The sequence below is a fragment of the Peromyscus leucopus genome, chromosome 10, assembly GCF_004664715.2.
Source record: "Peromyscus leucopus breed LL Stock chromosome 10, UCI_PerLeu_2.1, whole genome shotgun sequence".
NCBI classification, from domain to species: domain Eukaryota; kingdom Metazoa; phylum Chordata; class Mammalia; order Rodentia; family Cricetidae; genus Peromyscus; species Peromyscus leucopus.
The window spans coordinates 57771483-57792289 of NC_051071.1; the positions used below are offsets into that span (position 1 = coordinate 57771483).

At 36.5% G+C, this 20807-nt stretch overlaps 1 protein-coding gene across 1 annotated transcript in view; it reads right to left on the bottom strand.

Annotated features, from left to right (window-relative positions):
- Nucleotides 1-1733: 1733 nt before the first annotated feature.
- Nucleotides 1734-20807, bottom strand: part of Gabrg1 (gamma-aminobutyric acid type A receptor subunit gamma1) — a 76280-nt gene continuing 57206 nt past the window's right edge. The window contains exons 8-9 of the mRNA XM_028862545.2: nt 19105-19316; nt 1734-4203 (exon numbers count right to left, since the gene is read on the bottom strand). Coding sequence (XP_028718378.1) covers nt 3934-4203; nt 19105-19316 — 482 coding nt within the window. The 3' untranslated portion in view covers nt 1734-3933. The remainder of the gene's footprint in view (nt 4204-19104; nt 19317-20807) is intronic.

Consider the following 20807-nt stretch of genomic DNA (forward strand, 5'->3'; position numbering starts at 1 on the left):
TAAATCCCTATAGGTTAAAATTGTTTTAGAATAAAATATGGATTAGCATATCAGAAAATTCAGTAGGAAGACAGGAAAATTCTCCAACTAACCTAAATAATAAAGTTTTGATGTAAAAATTAGATAATTTATTGAAGACACTTTAAAATTAAAGAGAGAATTCACTAATACATTTTTAAAAGTCATCAAATATACTAAATGAGTTGAGCAAGTAAGCAAAAAATTCCTTTTCACTGTGTTCCCATATTCCAATAACTTTGTTCAGTGATAAAATGGTTGATTCTATTTTCTTAAAGAACAGACAACATAGAAGGTTGCCTTCTTGCCAATGGTTCAGCAGCAGAAGAACAGAGAATAATTTCATCCAAGAGAAACCTCTCAATAAACGTATTTAAAGTTAATACATTTTAGGGTTTGACTAATTATGATCTATACTTTGATTATACAAGAAAATAACCTTAAACTGGATCAGTAAAATTTAAACTATTAACCGGTGATTGGATAAACAGCAAAATAGCAAATGTGTTTATGCCTGTAGTCACATAATCTGTATCTCTCTCTCTCTCTCTCTCTCTCTCTCTCTCTCTCTCTCTCTCTCTCTCTCTCTCTCTCTCTCTCTCTCTCTCTCTCTCTCTCTCTCTCTCTCTCACACACACACACATATATATGTATATATGTATACACACACACACACTTAACTAATTTCTGTGACAATGCTTACTTTCATCCTTGCCACAACTTCTGCAATAGGAAAACCCAATTATAGCTATCAAATGGTTATAAATTTGGGGTTGAAATGTCACAACAGCCATTTTAAGATATTTAGCATTTGTACCACTAGAAATTGGGAGTAATTTCTTCATACTTTTTTTCTGTACATCATACATACAAAATATTCAGCTCTTCAGAGTCCTACTATACAAAGGGCAGACCCAGTTGGCATTGTGTTTCTGATTGCCATCATTTTATTTCAGTTGCAGGATGGTATGGGCATGTCACTTTAAGTTGAGAGAAAAAACACAAGTCTTTCCCAAAGGTCATTCCAAATGGCCAGGCTTTGCTAGCAAATGTGAAGCCAACGCTTCTTTTGTTTGCATTTTAACATGTGTGGGGCACATTACTGTTCAAAATAATGTTCTGGGTACAAAGGGGTAGACAGAGAAAATCACTTAGGATGCAATTCCACAGAATATAAAATGCTGTGGATAAAATACTGCTATGCACATTCTGCTTTTCAAAAATTTTAAATACTGGTTGTGTAACTAGAAACTGGGACTATACGAATTAACACCCTTTCAAGTGATTTTTACATCTCCCTGTTTAACATTTACTTGTTATTCCTGGTGGCTATGTTTCTGGTTTATGCTATTATTAAACATCATTTTCCCACGAGTGTAGGGGGGGAAAGGGTCCACATGAACCTAATAAATTACTTCAACTCATGTAGAGAAAGAAGATATATTTATTTAAATAGTTCATCATAGTTGACTTTAAATTTGAAAATAAGAAGAAAAAAGAATTGGGTTTTATTCCCTTAAAAATAAACTTTAAGCTCTATCTGATTCCTTAAATATCTAAATAAAATTTTATCTTTTTGTTACTATATGTAGAAGAAATTAGGTTTGCATGCCTCTGTTTCTAATTTTACTATTTAAATGCAATACCACTGGCTTTAAAACAAAGTGCTTATTTCATGATCTATACATATGCAAGGAATATATGTAAAAACATAATATTTTTAACAATTTTTATTTTCACTTGTAAATATTGTCAACATCAATGAGAAACTCGAGGGTACTTATATCAAGCATTTAAAAATATTTTAACAAGTAGTCATGCTTAGATACATTTCAAAGAGCCCCGAAATTAAACACCGTTAACAATGAGCAAGCCACCACTACAAATATGTAAATAGCCATAAAAATATAGTGAAGCATGTTATGCCTTAAGGGATGCTCCATACCTCATTTATCCCTTAAATGAATGTTCATCTTATTGACATCTACTAATATTTAATGCTGTCAACATAAATGAGTGGAGTATCTAAAAGTTAATATACACATAGTCAAAATTTTATATTTGGCTCTTCGTATTTTTAAAAAAGTCAATATTTTAGTGTCCCTCAAATCCTGTGTGTTTTTAAGAGGTTTGTGAGAAAGATGAAAGAGTTGTATTTAGCTGGGGAACACACGTTGTTTTACATTTGAAGCTTCACCCCGACACCGCTACACCACGTGGAGCAATTACTGAAATAAAAACGTGTGTCAAACGCTCACATGACAGCTTCCTCTTCAAACTCAACAAGCCTTTCCTCATGAAACCTTTCATTGTGATAGCTACTGTGAACCTTGAGAATGTCCTCCTTTCTAAGATTTATTTATTTTTATTGTATGTAATCTCCTGCATGTATGTATGTGCACCAATGTCCATGCACTCTCAGCCACACCAGAAGAGAGCTTCAGTTTCCCTGCATTACAGATTGTTGTAAACTGGGAACTGAACCTGGGTTCTCTGTAAGAACATAAGATGCCCTTGTATGCTGAGCCACCTCTCCAGACCCACAGTGAAAATGTGTGCTCTTTATATCCAAACTGAAGCCTCTGCTCACAGATGTAGCACTGGCAACTGTGATGAGCTTTCCCTACAGTGAGACTCTCTAGAATCTTTCTTCTCCTCTCTGGAGGGATTTTGAGATGTCCTCACTCAAGTTCATTACAGATGCCACTCACAAAGGCCATTTGTAAGATGAATTTTGAGGCTTCCCACATTTCTAAAAGAGAGAACACAGTGATTGCAACACAGTTGTAAAACTCACCCCGGAAATCAATGGGTATATTCCCAAACATATCTGCTATATGAAATGTCAATAGAATATATTTAAGTCTATCTTCAAGACAACCTGCAATTAGTTTGCCAGATGATTCTTTAAGCACTGTTAAATCAAGCACTTTAACTTAATGCTTTTTTGAACTTGTGACACTCTTTTGTGGCACATAATGAAAAAACAGAACATTTCCCACTTGATTTCTTTGTTGTTACATTGTAACATTTAGCATTAACCTCTTTATACCTCGCAAATCCTACAAAGCAGAAAATAACTTTCATTTTTGTCCACACCTTGCATTGCAAACAAAAATAAACAAAATGGCTTTAGTATTTTCTATCGAAGTTTGAAAATCTTCAAATTAAATGTGGCTTGAGTTCTGTTTAACCCTTGAGCAGGAAATCAACTGGATTACAGATAAAACTGGTCATTTAGAAACTGTAATTGTCAAGTAGATTGATTGAATTGTTTTACATTTCAAACATAAGACATAACAGCACTGTTTATTCTGTAAATCCATAAACATGTACAATTACAAATTAACAGTTCACAAGGGAAATTATTTAAAAAGGAATTAATACACATATTATTTTCTTCTTGAGAGTTACATATCCTGGAAATAAATCAGAGAAAACCATGGCTTTGTTTCAAACATTCTATATCCCAAACAGGGCAAGTAAAAACAAGAATTAAAATCAAATGAATGACTAATCTAGGCAAAGAACACTTTAATATTAGGCATTAAGTTCATTATAAGCAATAGTTATATTTAAATAAAATATGTATTAAAATTATTTCATATTCAAAATATGTCTCACAGAAGTATTAACTCCCAATATTAATAGTATACAAGCAAAATAAAGAAAAGTAAAGTAAAAATATATGCTAAGATTTCAATGTGTTATACCTGACAATCAATTTCATGTCCACTTAGATAAGTTAATCTGAATACTTCTGTCTTATTCATGTATGAATGCCCTAGTCTTTTAACAGTACCATTCAGATTTTTACCAATGGACTCCTTCATTTTAAATTTAAACTTCATTGTTACTGGAATACAACTGAGTATATTGGACTAAACCAGGCTTTTATTTATCTATGAGTAGGATTTATAAGTAAAGATATCCAACCCAGTAAACCAGATTGAACAAGGCAAAAGCTGTTGGGAAAAAGATTCTCGAGTAGGAATCAATTTTGGCTATGCGTATGTGTATCCGTCCTTCCCTCCAGGACCCTGTCCTGCAGTCTTCAAAGCAGCAGAAAAAGCTAGCACAATCTTTGCCCTCCAAACACTGGTAGCCATAATCATCTTCCCCTTGAGGCAGAGAAATACTGTTCATGGGTATCAGCGTAGATCCAGCATGGAGACCTGGTGATACCTGAGAAAATGATAAATGAGACTGTAAGACCAAAAAAACAGAATCAAGGAAGCTAAATATACCCCTGCCAGAGATGCAGGAAGCAATTGATAATGAATTTAAAGACAAACAAACAAAAAACTTGCTGGGCTGTGGTGGCACACGCCTTTAATCCCAGCACTTGGGAGGAAGAGGAAAGCAGATCTCTGTGAGTTCAAGGCCAGCCTGGTCTAAAAAAACAAAACAAAACAAAACAAAACTTCCAAATATTGATTACGTTGAATTGTAATATATTTTTTAGACTTTAATTTACTGCTATAGTTAACTTTTTTTCTATTCCAAGACACATATAGAAAAAATACACTTAGAAATAAAACTTCACTATATTAACTTTGTAGAAAGTTAATCTACAAAAAATATTGTTGTTGGGTGGTGGTGGTACATGGCTTTAATCCCAGCACTCGGGAGGCAGAGACAGGCAGATCTCTGAATTCGAGGCCAGCCTTGTCTAGAGAGCAAGATCTAGGACAGGCACCAAAATTACACAGAGAAACTCTGTCTCGAAAAACCAAAAAAAAAAAAAAAAAAAAAAAACCAAAATGTCAACCATCAATCTAAGTATAAAATGACAGTAAACTTAATGTTTCTATGGTGTTGAACACTCATAATCATAATGCCACAAATATTTTTTGATGTTGAATGTTATATAATTTAGTTATTTTAGTTATAATGAGAATAAATAACAAGAAGAGATATTCTGATAGAATAGTTTGAAAAGCCAGAAAGGACAGAAAAAAATATAGTAAAATAGGAGTAAGTGCAAAGAGCCACATTACAAGGATTTTAAAAACTCAGCTTTCTGGGCAATAGATGTACAAAACTAGGCTCATTTGAACAATACAGCAGTCCTCCCTGCGGATATCATATCATAGCCTACGTAAATTTTATAACATAATATAAAAAAATCAAACTCTGTTTGATGATACCGATAACTACTATTTTGAGATAAATATCAAATTAACATTTCATAATAGGTTCTGAGTAAGAATTTTATTGTACAAGATCACTTTGTTTGTGTGTGTATTTATATGCACGTGTGTAAGAATGAACATGCATATGTTGCAGGACAGACGTAAAGTTCTTCAGGCCTGAGATTGAACCCAGGTTGTCAGTCCTTGTAGCAAGTATCTTTACCTGCTGAGAAACCGTACTGACTCAGGATCTGGCTATTCATCAGTGATAAAAATAATATTTGAAAATACTGTAGCTCAGGCAAGAGTCAAATGCTGTGTAACATATATCCAGCACTTTAGAGTCAGGTGCAATTGGGAGAGACGTCTCCCAGGAAACAGTGCTTGTGTGAACTTGAACAGAAAATGTGTCTGCTCCTCTGCCTCTGAGATGCCTGCTACACCAAGGTGAAAATTGCAGTACTACAGGCCAGCGTGATGGATGGGGTGTGTACAGCAAGCATTTGGAGACACGTGAACAGCACTTACTGCTGGTCCTTTTCTGTTGTCATCGCTTTCTGAAAATTCCATGTCACAGCGGACTATAAAATTCACGGTAAAGCACACATACGCACATGGCTAACAAGAGGGGTTACCAGAAAAAAAAAAGAAGAATCCTTTAAAATGACAAGAGGTCTGCAGCTTTAGTCATCCTTTGTCCTTCGGGACTTCTGAATGTCTTGGTTTAACTAAGCCATCAGATGGAAATCTCACTAAAATCACTGCTACATTGTCATCTAAGCAGTGAATTAGAAAGACAGGACTATAAAAAATCATTTTACTGAGCTCCATTCTTTCTAATGTAGATAGTTATTCATTTTTCTTTATGTTATGTTTTAAAAAGCTATATCTCACAGACATGAAATATTTTATGGGAAATATTGAAAAATGAAAAAGATATCAAGTTATTAAAATTTGAACTTTCATTCAAAGCTACTGCACTTCTAAATAGTGAGAAAATACAAATAAATATGAAAAGTCGAGAACATGTAGGTTGAGAAACAGATCGGTGGACAGAGCATTCACGCTTCAAGTCTGAGCAGGAAAACATAGATTTTCAGGATGCAAGCAAGATGCCAGTCAGGTGTGGTGGCTTCTGGTGACCACAGAGCTTGGGAGGCAAGAGACACAGGGCCCCCGGGGCAAGCTGGCTATCCCTGCTAGCATACTAGGTGAGCCCTAGACGAGGGGAAGACCTCGTGTTAATAAAGTGGAGGGCCCCAGCTTTTTATCTTCTGTTCTGGAGCACATGGAAAAGTTAGGTTACTAGAAATGATCCATGAAAGGGGATTCAGTCAAGGAAGATGGGGAGGGAGAATTAAAGGGAAATGAAAGTAGAGAGGAGGAGGGGCAGAATGATTCAAGCTGGTGGGAAGATGATAAGGATTATGCAACAAGGGGTGAGGGAAGGCTTAACAAAATGAATTTTGTATAAGAAAGCTAGATGGAAATGTGATTTTTCCCCAAAAGTAAAATTCATGAAAAGATGATAGAACACATATGATAGGTAATCCAGGGTCTGGACAATATTGGGGACTGGGGATTTATGTAGGCATGAGGGCAGGAGTTGGGAACAGGGACAGGAAAAGAGAAGGAATGGGCTAAAGAAAAGGTAAGATATATGAAGAATCCTTAAAAAAAATCCTTCCAGTTTGTAAGCTAATTAAAAATATACTTAGAAGGAAAAGATGACAAAAAAGAAAACCTGGACTGTGTGGTGCCTAGGAAATCAAAATATGTAATTAGTGTGCCTCTTCACCCTCATCAGTGAAGCCTTCTTTTGCAAAGACTTAACAAAAGTTCAAAGGGCAGAAAATAAGAGCTATAGAAGTGGGATCTCGCACCCACCTTCAAGGCTCAGGAATCTTTGTGGGAAAGGGGGAGAAAAGGTTATAAAACCAGAGGCAGTGGACATCTGCTATGAAATGATTTCACCAAGTGTGACAGGGCTGTTGCACACAGGAATTCACAGAACCTATGAATGAGTGCACAACACCTGTACAAGATGAAGCCTGCTAATCCCAGGGTAAAGTGGAGAGGGCCTCATGAGGGCCCATTCATATCTTCAGGCGTGTGGTCCAGTCAATGGCCATACACCTCTGCACATATCAGTAGCACCAGTACTTACTAGCAGACTCAATGAGTATGATAAAAGAACACACAGAGTTAGGAGAGAAAATGGTCGAGAAGCATAGCATAGAATGAGATGAGGCATTGGGGACTGACCTGATCAAAATGGACAACAAACTGGTCTTTATTTATTTATTTTTTTACATTATAAAACATGATAAAATTTAGAGGTAAGAAGAAACAGAAGTGGCATTGGAATTGTTCATAAACATAAATTTAAACTTTAACCAGTAGGGGAAATGCTATGTATTTTCATATATATGGATGTGTTATATATTTCATATATATATATATACACAAACACACACATATATACGTATACATATATATACGTATATATATGAAAAGAAGATGGTAAAAAAGCCATCTTTCATATAAAATAAGTTTTTTCTTTTCTATCGTTGATGTTTTGAAATTTTCTACACTTATATTAGAAATAAGTGAAAATATCCTTGAGAAGAAAACCACAAAAAATAGATATAATTTTAATTCTGAAATCTGTGACCAAGAGTGCTAAGCAGAGTGGGCCTTCATTCCTCACATACACTCTATTGTTCTGTTTTTGCCCCAACTATATTCAAATACTATGAGTATAAATTTAGATTTTTAATGAGAGTCTTATTTAATCATCAATCTATCTATTTAGTTTGAGAAGAGTAACATGAAAGGATGCTACTTTGACAACAAAACAGAAAACTCGCTGTGAGTGGCCTAGTCGCACGCAAAAGCAAATCACCTGTTTTTGCAACTGACATTTACTGATTACTGTCTCATAAAGCATCCCACCATCCACTGACATTTTTATAATTATTTAAGCAGCCCTTTTTTGTTGCACTTTACATATCACCAATATCATAAAACACCTCCCAGGAGCTTTGTCAAATACCCTTTCAGAAAAAGAAAATCTTTTATGATTTGTGAAATTGCAAATTGACACAGGTGTTTGTTATTCCATTACATCCTCTGAAGGATAGATGAATGTTTATTCTTGCAGACATGTACTGGCTGGGAAAGATATTAGCCTTTTATGGAAAGGAGACTGAGAATTGGAGGCTTAGGAGGCCCTTCCAACACATTATCCTCCCTTGAGGTTCCAGTTCTTATTTTCACTAGTACATTGTTTCCCAAGCTATTACAGTAGTCTCCGAATTGAGGCCCCACCTCCTCCACAATTTAAGACTACACACTGCGTACTTATCTCTAGTTATCTTTACAGTACATAGATGCCGCTATACCATTCTGTTAAGAAATTTCTGTGACTCACTAGAGTGGAAAGGACAAAGGCTATAGTTTTAACATGACGCTAGTGATGCACACGCTGTCCACAAACTCTGGTCTATACTCAACATGGATAATTTTGTCCCTAAATCTCTTGTGTTGTAAGCCAGTGATTTCCAAGGGAACTTCAAAAATATGGTGTATTGATTATGGCCAGTATATAAGTCACATGTGGCTATCAGACCTGGCACACGTGGTACAATAATGCTATGGAGATATTATGTATTGAATCTTGTTCAGCTTGTATCAGTTTGACCACCTAAGCAGTTTTGAACAGCTACTGCATTAGATATAATATGGATGGACATAAGCTAGTCTTCCCCAATTCCAATCTACAAGCCTCAACTCAGTTCCTGTGGTTTTCTCAGTTTTAAATATTCTCCCAAATTTATTCTTCTGAAAATGTCAACTTATTCTCCAAACTACTGCTTGAACAGTGAAATACTGTTTCTGAAATTTTTCTCTACCAAACTTCCTTTAGATTTAGTTTAAATGCTTTACAAATGGATTCTTTTCACTTGAAATGAAAGGAAAACTTTCTGAGTGCTGTGTGACCCACATTCGCATAACCATCTTTTCAATACTATTTGTCGATTAATCTGTACCTCACAGACCATGTGTCACAGTATCTTCTGTACTCCATGGATGTTAGATATAGTTAGAATAGGCCCAGATTTGTGGTGGTTGTCTGTTTCAGGAAGAGCAGCTCTCATGCTCTTTTAAAAATAACCTTTCACCCTGAATAGGCTTGATCTGTTTGGGAGGCATCTAGGCAGTGGTACCAGGTCCTGTGCTCATTGCATGAGTTGGCTGTTTGAAATCTGGGACTTATGCAGGGATGCTTGGCTCAGCCTGAGAGGAGGGGACTGGACCTGCCTGGACTGAGTCTACCAGGTTGATCTCAGTCCTTGGGGGAGGCTTTGCTCTGGAGGAGATGAGAATGGGGGGTGGGCTGGGGGGAAGGGGAGGGGGGCAGGAGCAGGGAGAACAAGGGAATCCATGGCTGATATGTAGAACTGAAAGATATTGTAAAATAAAATAAAAGGAAAAAAAAAGAAAATATTAAATGAAATAAATAAAAAAAAATAACCTTCACTTTACTGGTATTTATTTTACTTAAACACCTTGCTTTTGGAAAACATTTTAGAAACTACAATTCTTATTGATAATTTTCTCATAGCCAATAGGATTACTTTCAATCTGTAAATTATTATTATTTTATGTGGAAGTGTGCATATGTTTACACATGGATACACATGAGTGCTTAAATGAATGTGCACGCATAATGTGGGTCCTAAATTGGCAAAATAGGAAGGGCGATAAATTTGGAGATATTGTAATAGCTCAAGGAACAATGTGCTATTGAAAATAGGAACTGAAGCAGAGTGAAGATAATGTGGATGAGTCTCCCAACCCTATAAATGACAGTCTCCATTCTGTGAAAAGCTGATGTATGTCTGTAAAGGAGCTAGAGGTCAATCTTGAGCTAATGCATATGAGCTATCTACCTGTTTCTTTTTCAAACAGCATCTTCCACTGGAGTCTGAAGTAGGTAAATGTGCAAGGCTTCCTGAGACAGCAGTACTATGCCCAGTATTTACATGAATGCCAAGACTAGAACTCTGGACAACACGCTGTCTGTGAAGCTTGTCTACACCTAACTCTAAACACTCCTGGAAGCAGAGTACACATTCAATATCTTTTTGTCTCCCAATTACCTTTACATTGATGAAAATAAATACCTGTCATGTTACACTTAACAAATTTGAGAGCCTAAAATTAAGCAAGTATTGTCTTCAGTTTTATACATCAGTCTCAAAATGTAGGTATTTCATGGCTTGATGAGATTGTGGATAACCTATACATATTGAAGTTTCAACATAAAATGTTCATCATTGGTGATGTGATGGCAGGTTTACTGATACTATAGTTTTTACCTCTTCCACAAGAGTCCTGATTTTACAGTCCAGCACTGTTAACCTAAGATTCTTCTTTCAATAACTGTACCAAATCATTTAATAGTGCCTGTTATTAAGAGATAAAACCCCCATATTCCCTCATATTTAATGGGATGTGCATTTCTTTAGATGTCACTGATAGGCAGAATAAAAACAATAATTAAAGAAAAAACAGAAACGAGAAAGAAAGAAAAGAAAGATTAAAGGGAGAAAAAAGAGAGAGGAAGTAAGACAGAAAGATAAAATCAACTACTTAATGTGAAAAGTAGAAGACATCTTAATTAAATTGCATAATGTTTTTCAATATATTGTACTCAGATGTCATCTCTTTATACAGAACTATACATTCATATGAATCAATACATGCACATAAATATATAGGTGTATTTTCATATACATATATATACACACATATATTCAGGGCAGTCTAGATTTCTCATCATAAACAATTGAGAGGGAAAATGGTGGATTACAGACTATTCAGACTTTTTAGCATCTTAATGAAAGCACAATCTTTTATGGAAGGAGAGAGAGAGAAGGGAGAGCAGTAATTCTAAAGAAGACAATCATATAAGCATAAGATTCAGCAGGAGCTCAGTCTGGGCTGCATTGTTGGGTTGGGAGAAATGGAAAACACAGATCTCACAATGTGTTTTATGGAAAATGTGAGACAAAATGGATGGATGGACAGAGCTGTCTATTCTCAATTTCAGTGCATTAGATTAACAAGACCATGTGGCTGAAAACAAACCAGGCAGGAATACAAATTTGATTGCTGGTCCCAGTTTTTCAAAGTGTCATTTAATGCTGTAAGAGCTAATGAAATATGTATCTCAGCAAGTATGAAAGACAGAGAAAGGTTGTATTGAATGTCTATAAAAATATTTAACACACTCCAGTCAATTAATATGTCAAGTGTGAACTATTGCTATTTGCCACTTAATACGTCAATACTGTCATCTCGTTATTTCTTTTCCATTTTTAGTGTTTAATTTGCTGAGGTTGTTGCTAAAATTAACAGACTAAACATATGATTATTGTTCTTGCATAACTACAGTAAAATTATGTCTAGACTTTCATAGTTCTTAATATTGTAATTTTAAGTTTCCAATTTTATGCTTCAGCTCTCCTGAGTCGACATTACACTTGGAGCTGTGCTCTATATTTTATGACCTGGGGTTGTACTGGATAACTGTTCAAACACACACAAGGTATGTTTTGGTTAGTAATACAACTGTGTTATATATTTGTGTAGAGAAACTATAAAACTCACATGGCTTTATATATTACATGTGTGTTAATATCAGTTATTTTTTTTATTCTGAGACTCTCTAACAAAAATTTTAAAAATTAAAGACAATTACTACACACAGTTGTGGGCATTTAAATTTTAAAATTAGGAATAAATGATGAAATGGAAAACAGAGAGGAGGTTTGGTCTGAGTTATAAGAAAATAGAAAAAATGTCCAGTTTTCTTTCTTTAAAACTTATCAGCAAACAAGCAGCAAAAATGGCTCAGTGTGTGAAATTCTTGCCTTGGAGACATAACAATCTTAGTTTGATTCCCAGAAGGAGGAAACCCACACTGTTTTCCTCTGACCTCTTTTTTTAAAAAATTTTATTTATTTATTTTTCAATACTATTCAGTTCTACATAATAGCCACAGATTCCCTTGTTCTCTCCCTTCCTGCCCCCCTCGCCTACCCCTAGCACACCCCCCATTCCCACCTTCTCCAGATCAAGGTCTTCCCCGAGGACTGGGATCGACCTGATAGACTCAGTCCAGGCAGGTCCAGTCCCCTCCTCCCAGATTGAGCCAAGCATCCCTGCATTAGTCCCAGGTTTCAAACAGCTAACTCATGCAACGAGCCCAGGACCTGGTACCACTGCCTAGATGCCTCCCAAACAGATCAAGCCAATCGACTGTCTCATCTATTCAGAGGGCCTGATCCAGTTGGGGGCCCCTCAGCCTTTGGTTCATAGTTCATGTGTTTCCATTCATTTGGTTATTTGTCCCTGTGCTTTATCCAACCTTGGTTTCAACAATTCTCGCTCATATAAACCCTCCTCTTTCTCACTAATTAGACTCCCAGCGCTCCACCAGGGGCCTAGCCGTGGATGTCTGCGTCCAGATTCCTCAGTCCTTGGATGGGGTTTAGGGCACAACTATTAGGGTATTTGGCCATCCCATCACCAGATCAAAACAACCAACAGTCCAATTGAGAAATGGGCATTAGAACTAAACAGAGAATTCTCAACAGAGGAAACTCAAATGGCTGAAAGACATTTAAGGAATTGTTCAACATCCCTAATCATCAGGGAAATGGAAATCAAAACAACTCTGAGATACCACCTTACGCCTGTCAGAATGGCTAAGATCAAAAACACTGAAGACACTTTATGATGGAGAGGATGTGGAACTAGGGGAACTCTCCTCCACTGCTGGTGGGAATGCAAGCTTGTATAACCACTTTGGAAATCAATATGGCACTTTCTTAGAAAATTGGGAATCAATCTCCCCCAAGATCCAGCTATACCACTCCTGGGCATATACCCAAAAAATGCTCAATCATACCACAAGAGCACTTGCTCAGCTATGTTCATATCAGCATTGTTTGTAATAGCCAAAACCTGGAAACAACCTAGATGCCCTTCAACTGAAGAATGGATAAATAAATTGTGGCACATATACACAATGGAATACTACTCAGCAGAGAAAAACAATGACATCATGCGGTTTGCAGGCAAATGGATGGATCTAGAAAAAATCATCCTGAGTGAGGTAACCCAGACTCAGAAAGACAAATATGGTATGTACTCACTCATAGGAAGATGCTAGATGTGGAACAAGGATGACTGGACTTCTACTCACATCACCAGTGAGGCTACCTGGAAAACGGGACCCCAAGAAAGACACGGAGAAATGGATGAGATCTACATGAACAGCTTGGACATGAGTGGGAGCAATGAAGGGCGACAGTCGAGGGAAAGAGAGCGGGAGATCCTAGCCAGATCAAGAAAAGAGAGGGAGAAGAAGGAATAGGAGACCATGGTAAATGAAGACCACATGAGAAGGGAAGGAAGCAGAGAGCTAGGGAGGCCCACGGAGATCCACAAAGATACCCCCGCAAAAGACTGCTGGCAATGGTCGAGAGACGGCAGGGACTGTCCTCTGACCTCTTAATGCATCCTCTGGAATGTGTGAGACCACACCCCCACATAACCTGTATTCACAATGATAATGATATTTATTTTAAATCTAGCAGTGATCATTCAAGTGTAAATCATCATTCTTTTGTACTTTGTCCATTTAGGCAGGATATCATGTCATCTACTTGATCTTTTAAATTGATGCAAAGTTGTGACTGACACAGATTTGTGGGTTGAAGCCAGTCCTTATATTTTTACATCTAGCAATGTCCTCTTTGACATTGAACATCATAAGACCTGAATGCAGTTTACTAGGCTTTAACTCTTAAAATATAAAATGAAAAATAAAAGGAGAATTAAAAATACATCCAATTTTCTAAAGTGAATAGCATAAAAAAGAAGAAAACAGGACCAAACATTGAGCCCCCAAACTTAAAGTAATTTGATCCCGTGAACCTTATGGTGCACACATTATAGCAGTTTTTCAAGCTGCTTGTCCAGGATGGATGTCTTATGTGAGTTTTGGCATAATCTGTCCTGAAAGTATTTACTGGCATCAGTAGCATACTGTCACGTTGTCAATATTGGTAAAATGAAACCCTACTTTTCTAAGTGCTTTGAACAGAGGAAGATGTTAAAATGAAGAGCAGAGAGCTGTAGCTCTGGGCTCCCAAAAGACCTGCGAGTGACATGGATCACCCCAGGAAGGGGAAATAGATGAGATTTCCTGGGTAAACTGGGGGTGGGGGTTGCAATAGAGAGGAGGGAATGGAGGATGAGAACATGAGGGAACTGGATGGTAGAGCTGGGGGAGGGATGGAGTGGAAGAGTAATGAAAGAGAAAGCTCGATAGAGGGAGCCCTTATGGGGTTAGGGAGAAACATGGTGCTAGGGAAATTCCCAGGCATTCACGAGGATGACCCCAGTTAAGACTACTAGCAGTAAGGGAGAGAGTCCCTGAAGTGGCCTTCCCTTGTAATAAAATTGATGAACACTCTAACTGTCATCATAAAACCTTCGTTCAGCAACTGATGGAGGCCTTACCCTTTTGGAGGAGTGGATGTAACAATTAAATAATTGACTGTAATTTAAATTTATAATAACAATTATAACAACCTGAATGCGATATCTAACGTTCATTAGGGGTTCCAGGTAGAGCTGAGTATTTTACATGGTTTCATGTAAACCATGTTCAGTGATTTTTACAAGGATAGTTTTGTCAGTATTAGAATTATTAAAATCAATTTTAACGTTGAATTTGATGCCATCTGAATGTTAGTCACTGTGATTGGGAATGTGGAGTGAAGGAGTATAATTCTACAGAAACCAGAAAAAAATGTAACAGCTAGTCTGCTCTTTCTGAGTTTTAACCTTAAAAGATCCATTACTCTCTAAAAGTAAGTTAATTGTGTGTTCCACTCATTACTGGAAATCCACATGTACTTGTGAAATAGAAATTAAAGAGAAATCTTTGATGTATTAATATTTTGTTTGGTTGTACTGATGCAAGGTCTTATTTTATTGCTCAGCACACATGACGGTCCCCCTACCTCTGCCTTCCAAGTGTTGGGATAACAGGTGTGAAAAAACACAACCAGCTTCAAAAATATGTCTTAAATAAATTTAGATACTATTTCACTTATAGAAAATTATGTAGCATTAAAGAATCTTGCACTAATTGATTATAAATGGTGAGAACACATGTCTTCTCCCTGATCTTAGTGGAAATGCTTTGAGGTTTTCATTTAGAAGAATGTTTGGCATGTGTTTGTTATACATACCTTTTTTACATTGAAGCATGCTCCTCCAGTCTTAGACTCTGTAACTTTTATCATGTAGAAATATTGAATTAATTTTGACAAAGGCAGTTTAAGTGCCTACTAAGATGATCATGTGATTTCTGTCTTTGAGTCTATATGAATGGATATAACACATTGATTTACATTTGTTGAACCATGCCTGTGTCTGGAATAAACAGAGGTCTTGGTCTTGAGGAATGATCCTTTCATATAATCTTAGATTTTTTTGTCAGTATCACATATTAATAATGGAAGTACAAACTAGTTCAGCTACTCAGAAAACCAGTAGTCAGGGTTTTCCAAATGTTAAAAAGAGATCTACATATGACCTAGCTTAAATCACTCCTGCACATACACTCAAAGCAGTTTATATGTTACAATAAAGATATTTGTACTTTCATATTGACTGCTGTTTTATTCATAATAGCTAGGAAATGGAATCAATCCATATGTCCATCAACTGACAAATGAAAATGTGATGCATAATGTGGTACATATATACAATGGAATATTACTCAATTCTAAAGGAAAATAAAGGATGAAATTTGCAGGCAGAGGATGGAACTGGAAATGTTATACATGATGAAGTCACCTAGGCCCCAACAGACAAATATTGCATATTCTCTCAGTTATCTTTCTCTGTAAGTTTAATATGTAGCATGTCTGGAGACTAAGAAACATGAGGAGGGCTTTCAGTGTGGGAGATGCATTTAGAAAATGGGGTGGTAGAATACATTTGAAATGAAAATAGAGAAGAGGAATTCTTGGGGCAAAAATACTAAAGCACTTAGTGGATTAACAGGGATTGTAGACAGGAGGCCTATGGGAAGCCTTAACCAAAATGAAGTGTGCATGAAAAGCACACTGGGAACCTATGGTCTTGCAAATCAAGTAAAAATGCAGTAAGATAGAATAATAGGAAACATAACAGAGAGTCTCAATAAAGGATTAAGTGGGGATGGGGGACTGTGGCGGCTTGAATAAGAATGGCCCCCAAAAGGCTCATAGATTTGAATGTTTCCTTCCCTGTTGGTAGACTGTTAGGAAGAATTAAGAAGTGTGGCTTTGTTGGAAGAGACCTGTCACTGAAAATGTGATTTGTGGTCTCAAGAGTCATGGCAGTCCAAGTCTATCTGTCTCTGTCTCTGTTTCTGTCTCTGTCTCTGTCTGTGTGTGTGTGTGTGTGTGCTGCCTGTGAACTAGTTAAAGCTCTTAGCTACTGTTCCAATTCTATGCCTCTCTGCTTCCTGCCATGATGATCATGTACTAACCCTCTTAAATTCTAAGCAAGCTCCCAATTAAACGTTTTCATTCATAAGAGTTATATTGGTCATGGTGTCTCTTCACAACAAATAGACCAGTAAATAAAACAAAGACTGAGGGGGTAAAGGGGTAGGGAACGGTTTAGCCAAAACTAAGGATGTAGAAAGAAACCTCATGAAACATCATCATTCATTTGTAAGCTAATTTAAAAATATATTCTTTTAAGAATGAGTTTGAACAGAAGCACTCCACATTAGTGGACATTACTACTCCAAGCAGAGACAAGTTATTAAAATAAAGTCTTAGTTGAAGAAATGAAGTTATCTCCCTAAGAGTTTTGGTCAGGGAGGCCTCAATACCATCCCAAACAATACAGTCTTATGTCATTACTCTTGGTTGTTCACCATAACTGGACCCTGTTGTAGAAGAAACCATATGCATTGGTGACGTTTACGGAGAAATCATTCCTGAGCTGGCCAGGAAACTCTACCTGCTGCCTATCTTTCATAGCACTGCAAGGTGTTATGCAGACTGGTGGGGAAGAAAGGACATGGGTGGGCTTACATAACTCTGTTACTGACCTTCTAAACAGGGCCTGTGCACTATACAATAATGAAATTATATTCATGGGGTAACCAGCTGGTCTCTTGACTGGACTTGAAGCCTGTTTCTTAGTAGAGGCACTGAAAACAGGCTCAAAACTCATGGACAGGGAAGTACTAGACTGTAGAGGAAAACTTATTAACGCTGTTCTCCTAAATGATCATGTTCTCAAACTTCCTTATAAGTACTTATATCTAGATCTGTAGATTTGCACTGTTCCCAACTTTTGTCAGAGAAGTTCCTTATTTCAGTGGGTAGTGGTCACTATTCAAAGTGTTGGGAATAACCATAAGCGACTACATCACCATCACACCCAGAATGACTACATCACCATCATCACCCCCACAAAGATTCCTGGAACATTTCAGGAAAATGAGGCAAAAGAATGTAGAGTAGAGGTTGTGTTGAAATGCTTGTCCTCTGGATGTGGCTTTTCCACACACGAACTCACAACATCTGTGATTACCTGCACAGGATCCAGCCAGTTAAAAATTCTAGCTTGAAGCAGTTTGTGGCTTCTAAACCCACCCACTAGATGAGGAATTATTGTGAACTGATGGTTGCCAGAAAAAGAAGGGTCATTTTTCCTTAGGTCTATGATCATTAGAAAATTATCTAGGCCACAGTAGATGATCCCATGTATGTGTGAAAATGGGCCAGACTAATAAGTCTAAGCATGTTAAAATAAATCAATAGTTATACAAGAACAAGGAGTCGGGAAGATGATGTGATGGTAGAATCTGGGGGTGGGGGAGATTGAGTAGTAGAAATGAAGGATGGTAGCAGCAAGATTGGATATCGTATAAAATATGTTTAAAAAAAATAAATGTCAAGTTTTATAAGGAAGACCTAATAGAGTTTATTGGAGACTAAAAACAAGGTTTTCTGACTGGATAGTTATAGATAATCTAGTTTTAATTTAATTTTATGTATATTTTATCATAGTTTCTCAAGCATCCCATTTACATAACAAAACACAGGGTAGATATTAAGAAAAAGATATCTAACTAAAATGAGGTGTTGATACGGTATCCACAGTGGTGAATTAATGCCAGCTCTACATAAGGGAATTAATTCATGGTGGTGATATAAATGTAGCCATCTACCAGTGGCAGAAGAGTTCATAGACTTGAGAGAAAAATCTGTTATTCTGTTTCCTAATCTAATATGATTTCCAGTCATTTTCAAAATATCTATCCTTATACCCACAGAGAAGTGTAACTCTCCCTGCCAATCAAAGAAACTTCTTTTTGCTGGAGATGGAGACAATTACATAGATATAGAAGTAGTGGAAATTCAGAGAATAAATGACTATGGTATGCCCAGCCCCAATGCTTCTCCCAAACCTGAGATTAAGTGAAAGTCATGGAAGAGGGAATGGAAACATTGTACTATACAGTGGCTGAGGATGGCTGTTGAGAGATCATGTCCCCTAGACACGACAAGGAAATACACCTATAAATTATCAACAACCTACTTGCCTGATCAAGACTATCATGCCAACACCAGTTGACATGCCAAAGCAGACAGCAGAAATTCTACAAGGTCCCACCTCTTATACCTCATTACATCCAACATGTATGGCCATGTAACAATAATAATTAAAGTAAAGATTGTGAATTTAGAAAGGAGGGAGGAAGAGGAGGAAAGGAAGGGGAGAGAATGATGGATATACAACATTTCTGTATGAAATTCTCAAAAATACTATTAAAAATTAAAATTAAACATACCGAAGTCCTGTTTTTATGCTTCCTGTCTCTGGTGGTTTTTCCTTTATTATTGCTAGTAAAATAATGCAAGGTTCCATATTCCATCAGTGCTGCAAACACAAAAATAAAACAAACAGAGACAAAGAGATCCATTGCTGTCACATAAGAAACCTTAGGTAAAGATTTCCTGGCAATTGTACTGAGGGTTGTCATAGTCAAAACCGTAGTGATACCTGTGAAGAAAGGAAAAAATAATAGATGATTAAAAGTAATTTAGCAGAACATTTTTATTCTTTTGTCTAATTTAACAATATTGTCAGCTGAAATACACAATGGAAACAAAAGGATATGATTGCCAGAAAGAATTGCTAGTAACCATGGCTACATTATATTCACTGTGTTCTTTGTGTAGGAAAGTTTAATGATTCAAATTACTATAGATTTCAGGTTGGCTCCTAATATTCACTTTTCCCTTCCTCCTTAGTCAAAAAATAAATATTTTTAGTTGACAGGAGGTTTTCTTAAAGAACAATTTCATTGGCCACTTCCTCTGCAGCAGAGTGTGATCACAGGTTATGATACTGCCAGGGGAACAAAGCCAGGAATTAATGTTTAGAGGACTCAGCGGTGCTAAAGATGCCTTGGTTCTTTTCCCTTCATCTTTGTTCTACTCCAATACCGTGACCAGAAGCCAGTAGCCACCTTAAACTGTGAGATGACCATGGAAACTCAAGTCACCCACAACGCAGTTGGAAACTAGATGTCCATGAATTCCTCTCACCACCACGTACACCACCACAGGGAGCCACCACCTCTGGACGTGTGCAGTGAGAACAAGCACTTTTCAACTAACTTGAAACAACAGTTACTGGAGGGGATTTTGTTGTTGTTTTGGGGGTTTTTGTTTGTTTGTTTGTTGCTTTGCCTTACACAGTCAAAGTAACTTAAACTAATATACTAATGTAACATTTTCTTATGTGATAATGTGAACTTTACATGTTTTAGATACAACTATAACTGCATTGTGATTCAACCTTTACACTGAAAATGAATCAATTAATTAATAAGCTTTCCTTGTGTAATACTACAAAGACAATAGATTGTCATTTTCTTAAAACACATATAAAATCAGTCCTTAATTTTCTTGTCTAATGTGATCACTAAACACACTATTTTAGGAAGATCATAATCTATTTTTCAAACTATGAATTAGAAATTACTCTTGTAATCACTGTTATTGCACAACAAACTCTAAAAGTAACAGATTAATTCCATTGTTTTTGATGTTATAGGAACCAAGAAGCTCCTGTTCCACCCAGATATCTGTCTTTTGGAACAGCTAGGCATCAGTCTTTAATTCCAGTATTAACTAATAAGTGAATTTTCATGACTTGTGATCCTACTAAAGCATAATCAATTTTTGTTTTAAAGCAATTAAAATATTTATTAAATGAGATTCAGATATTTTCCCTTCTCTGCTTTTTTTTGCATCATTAAACATCTTTACATCATTAAACAAATATTCCATGGCATAAACAAACGTGACACATCTTAAAATAAAATAATACAACAACATACATTTCCTTTCCCTCTTAACCCAATTGTGTTGTGACAGAATTTTCTAAAAAACAAAACAAAACAAAAGTCTTACGAACCCAGGCTGACCTCAAACTACCCAAGTAGATCAGGATGACCTTGAACTTCTGATCTTTCTCCTGAGTGCC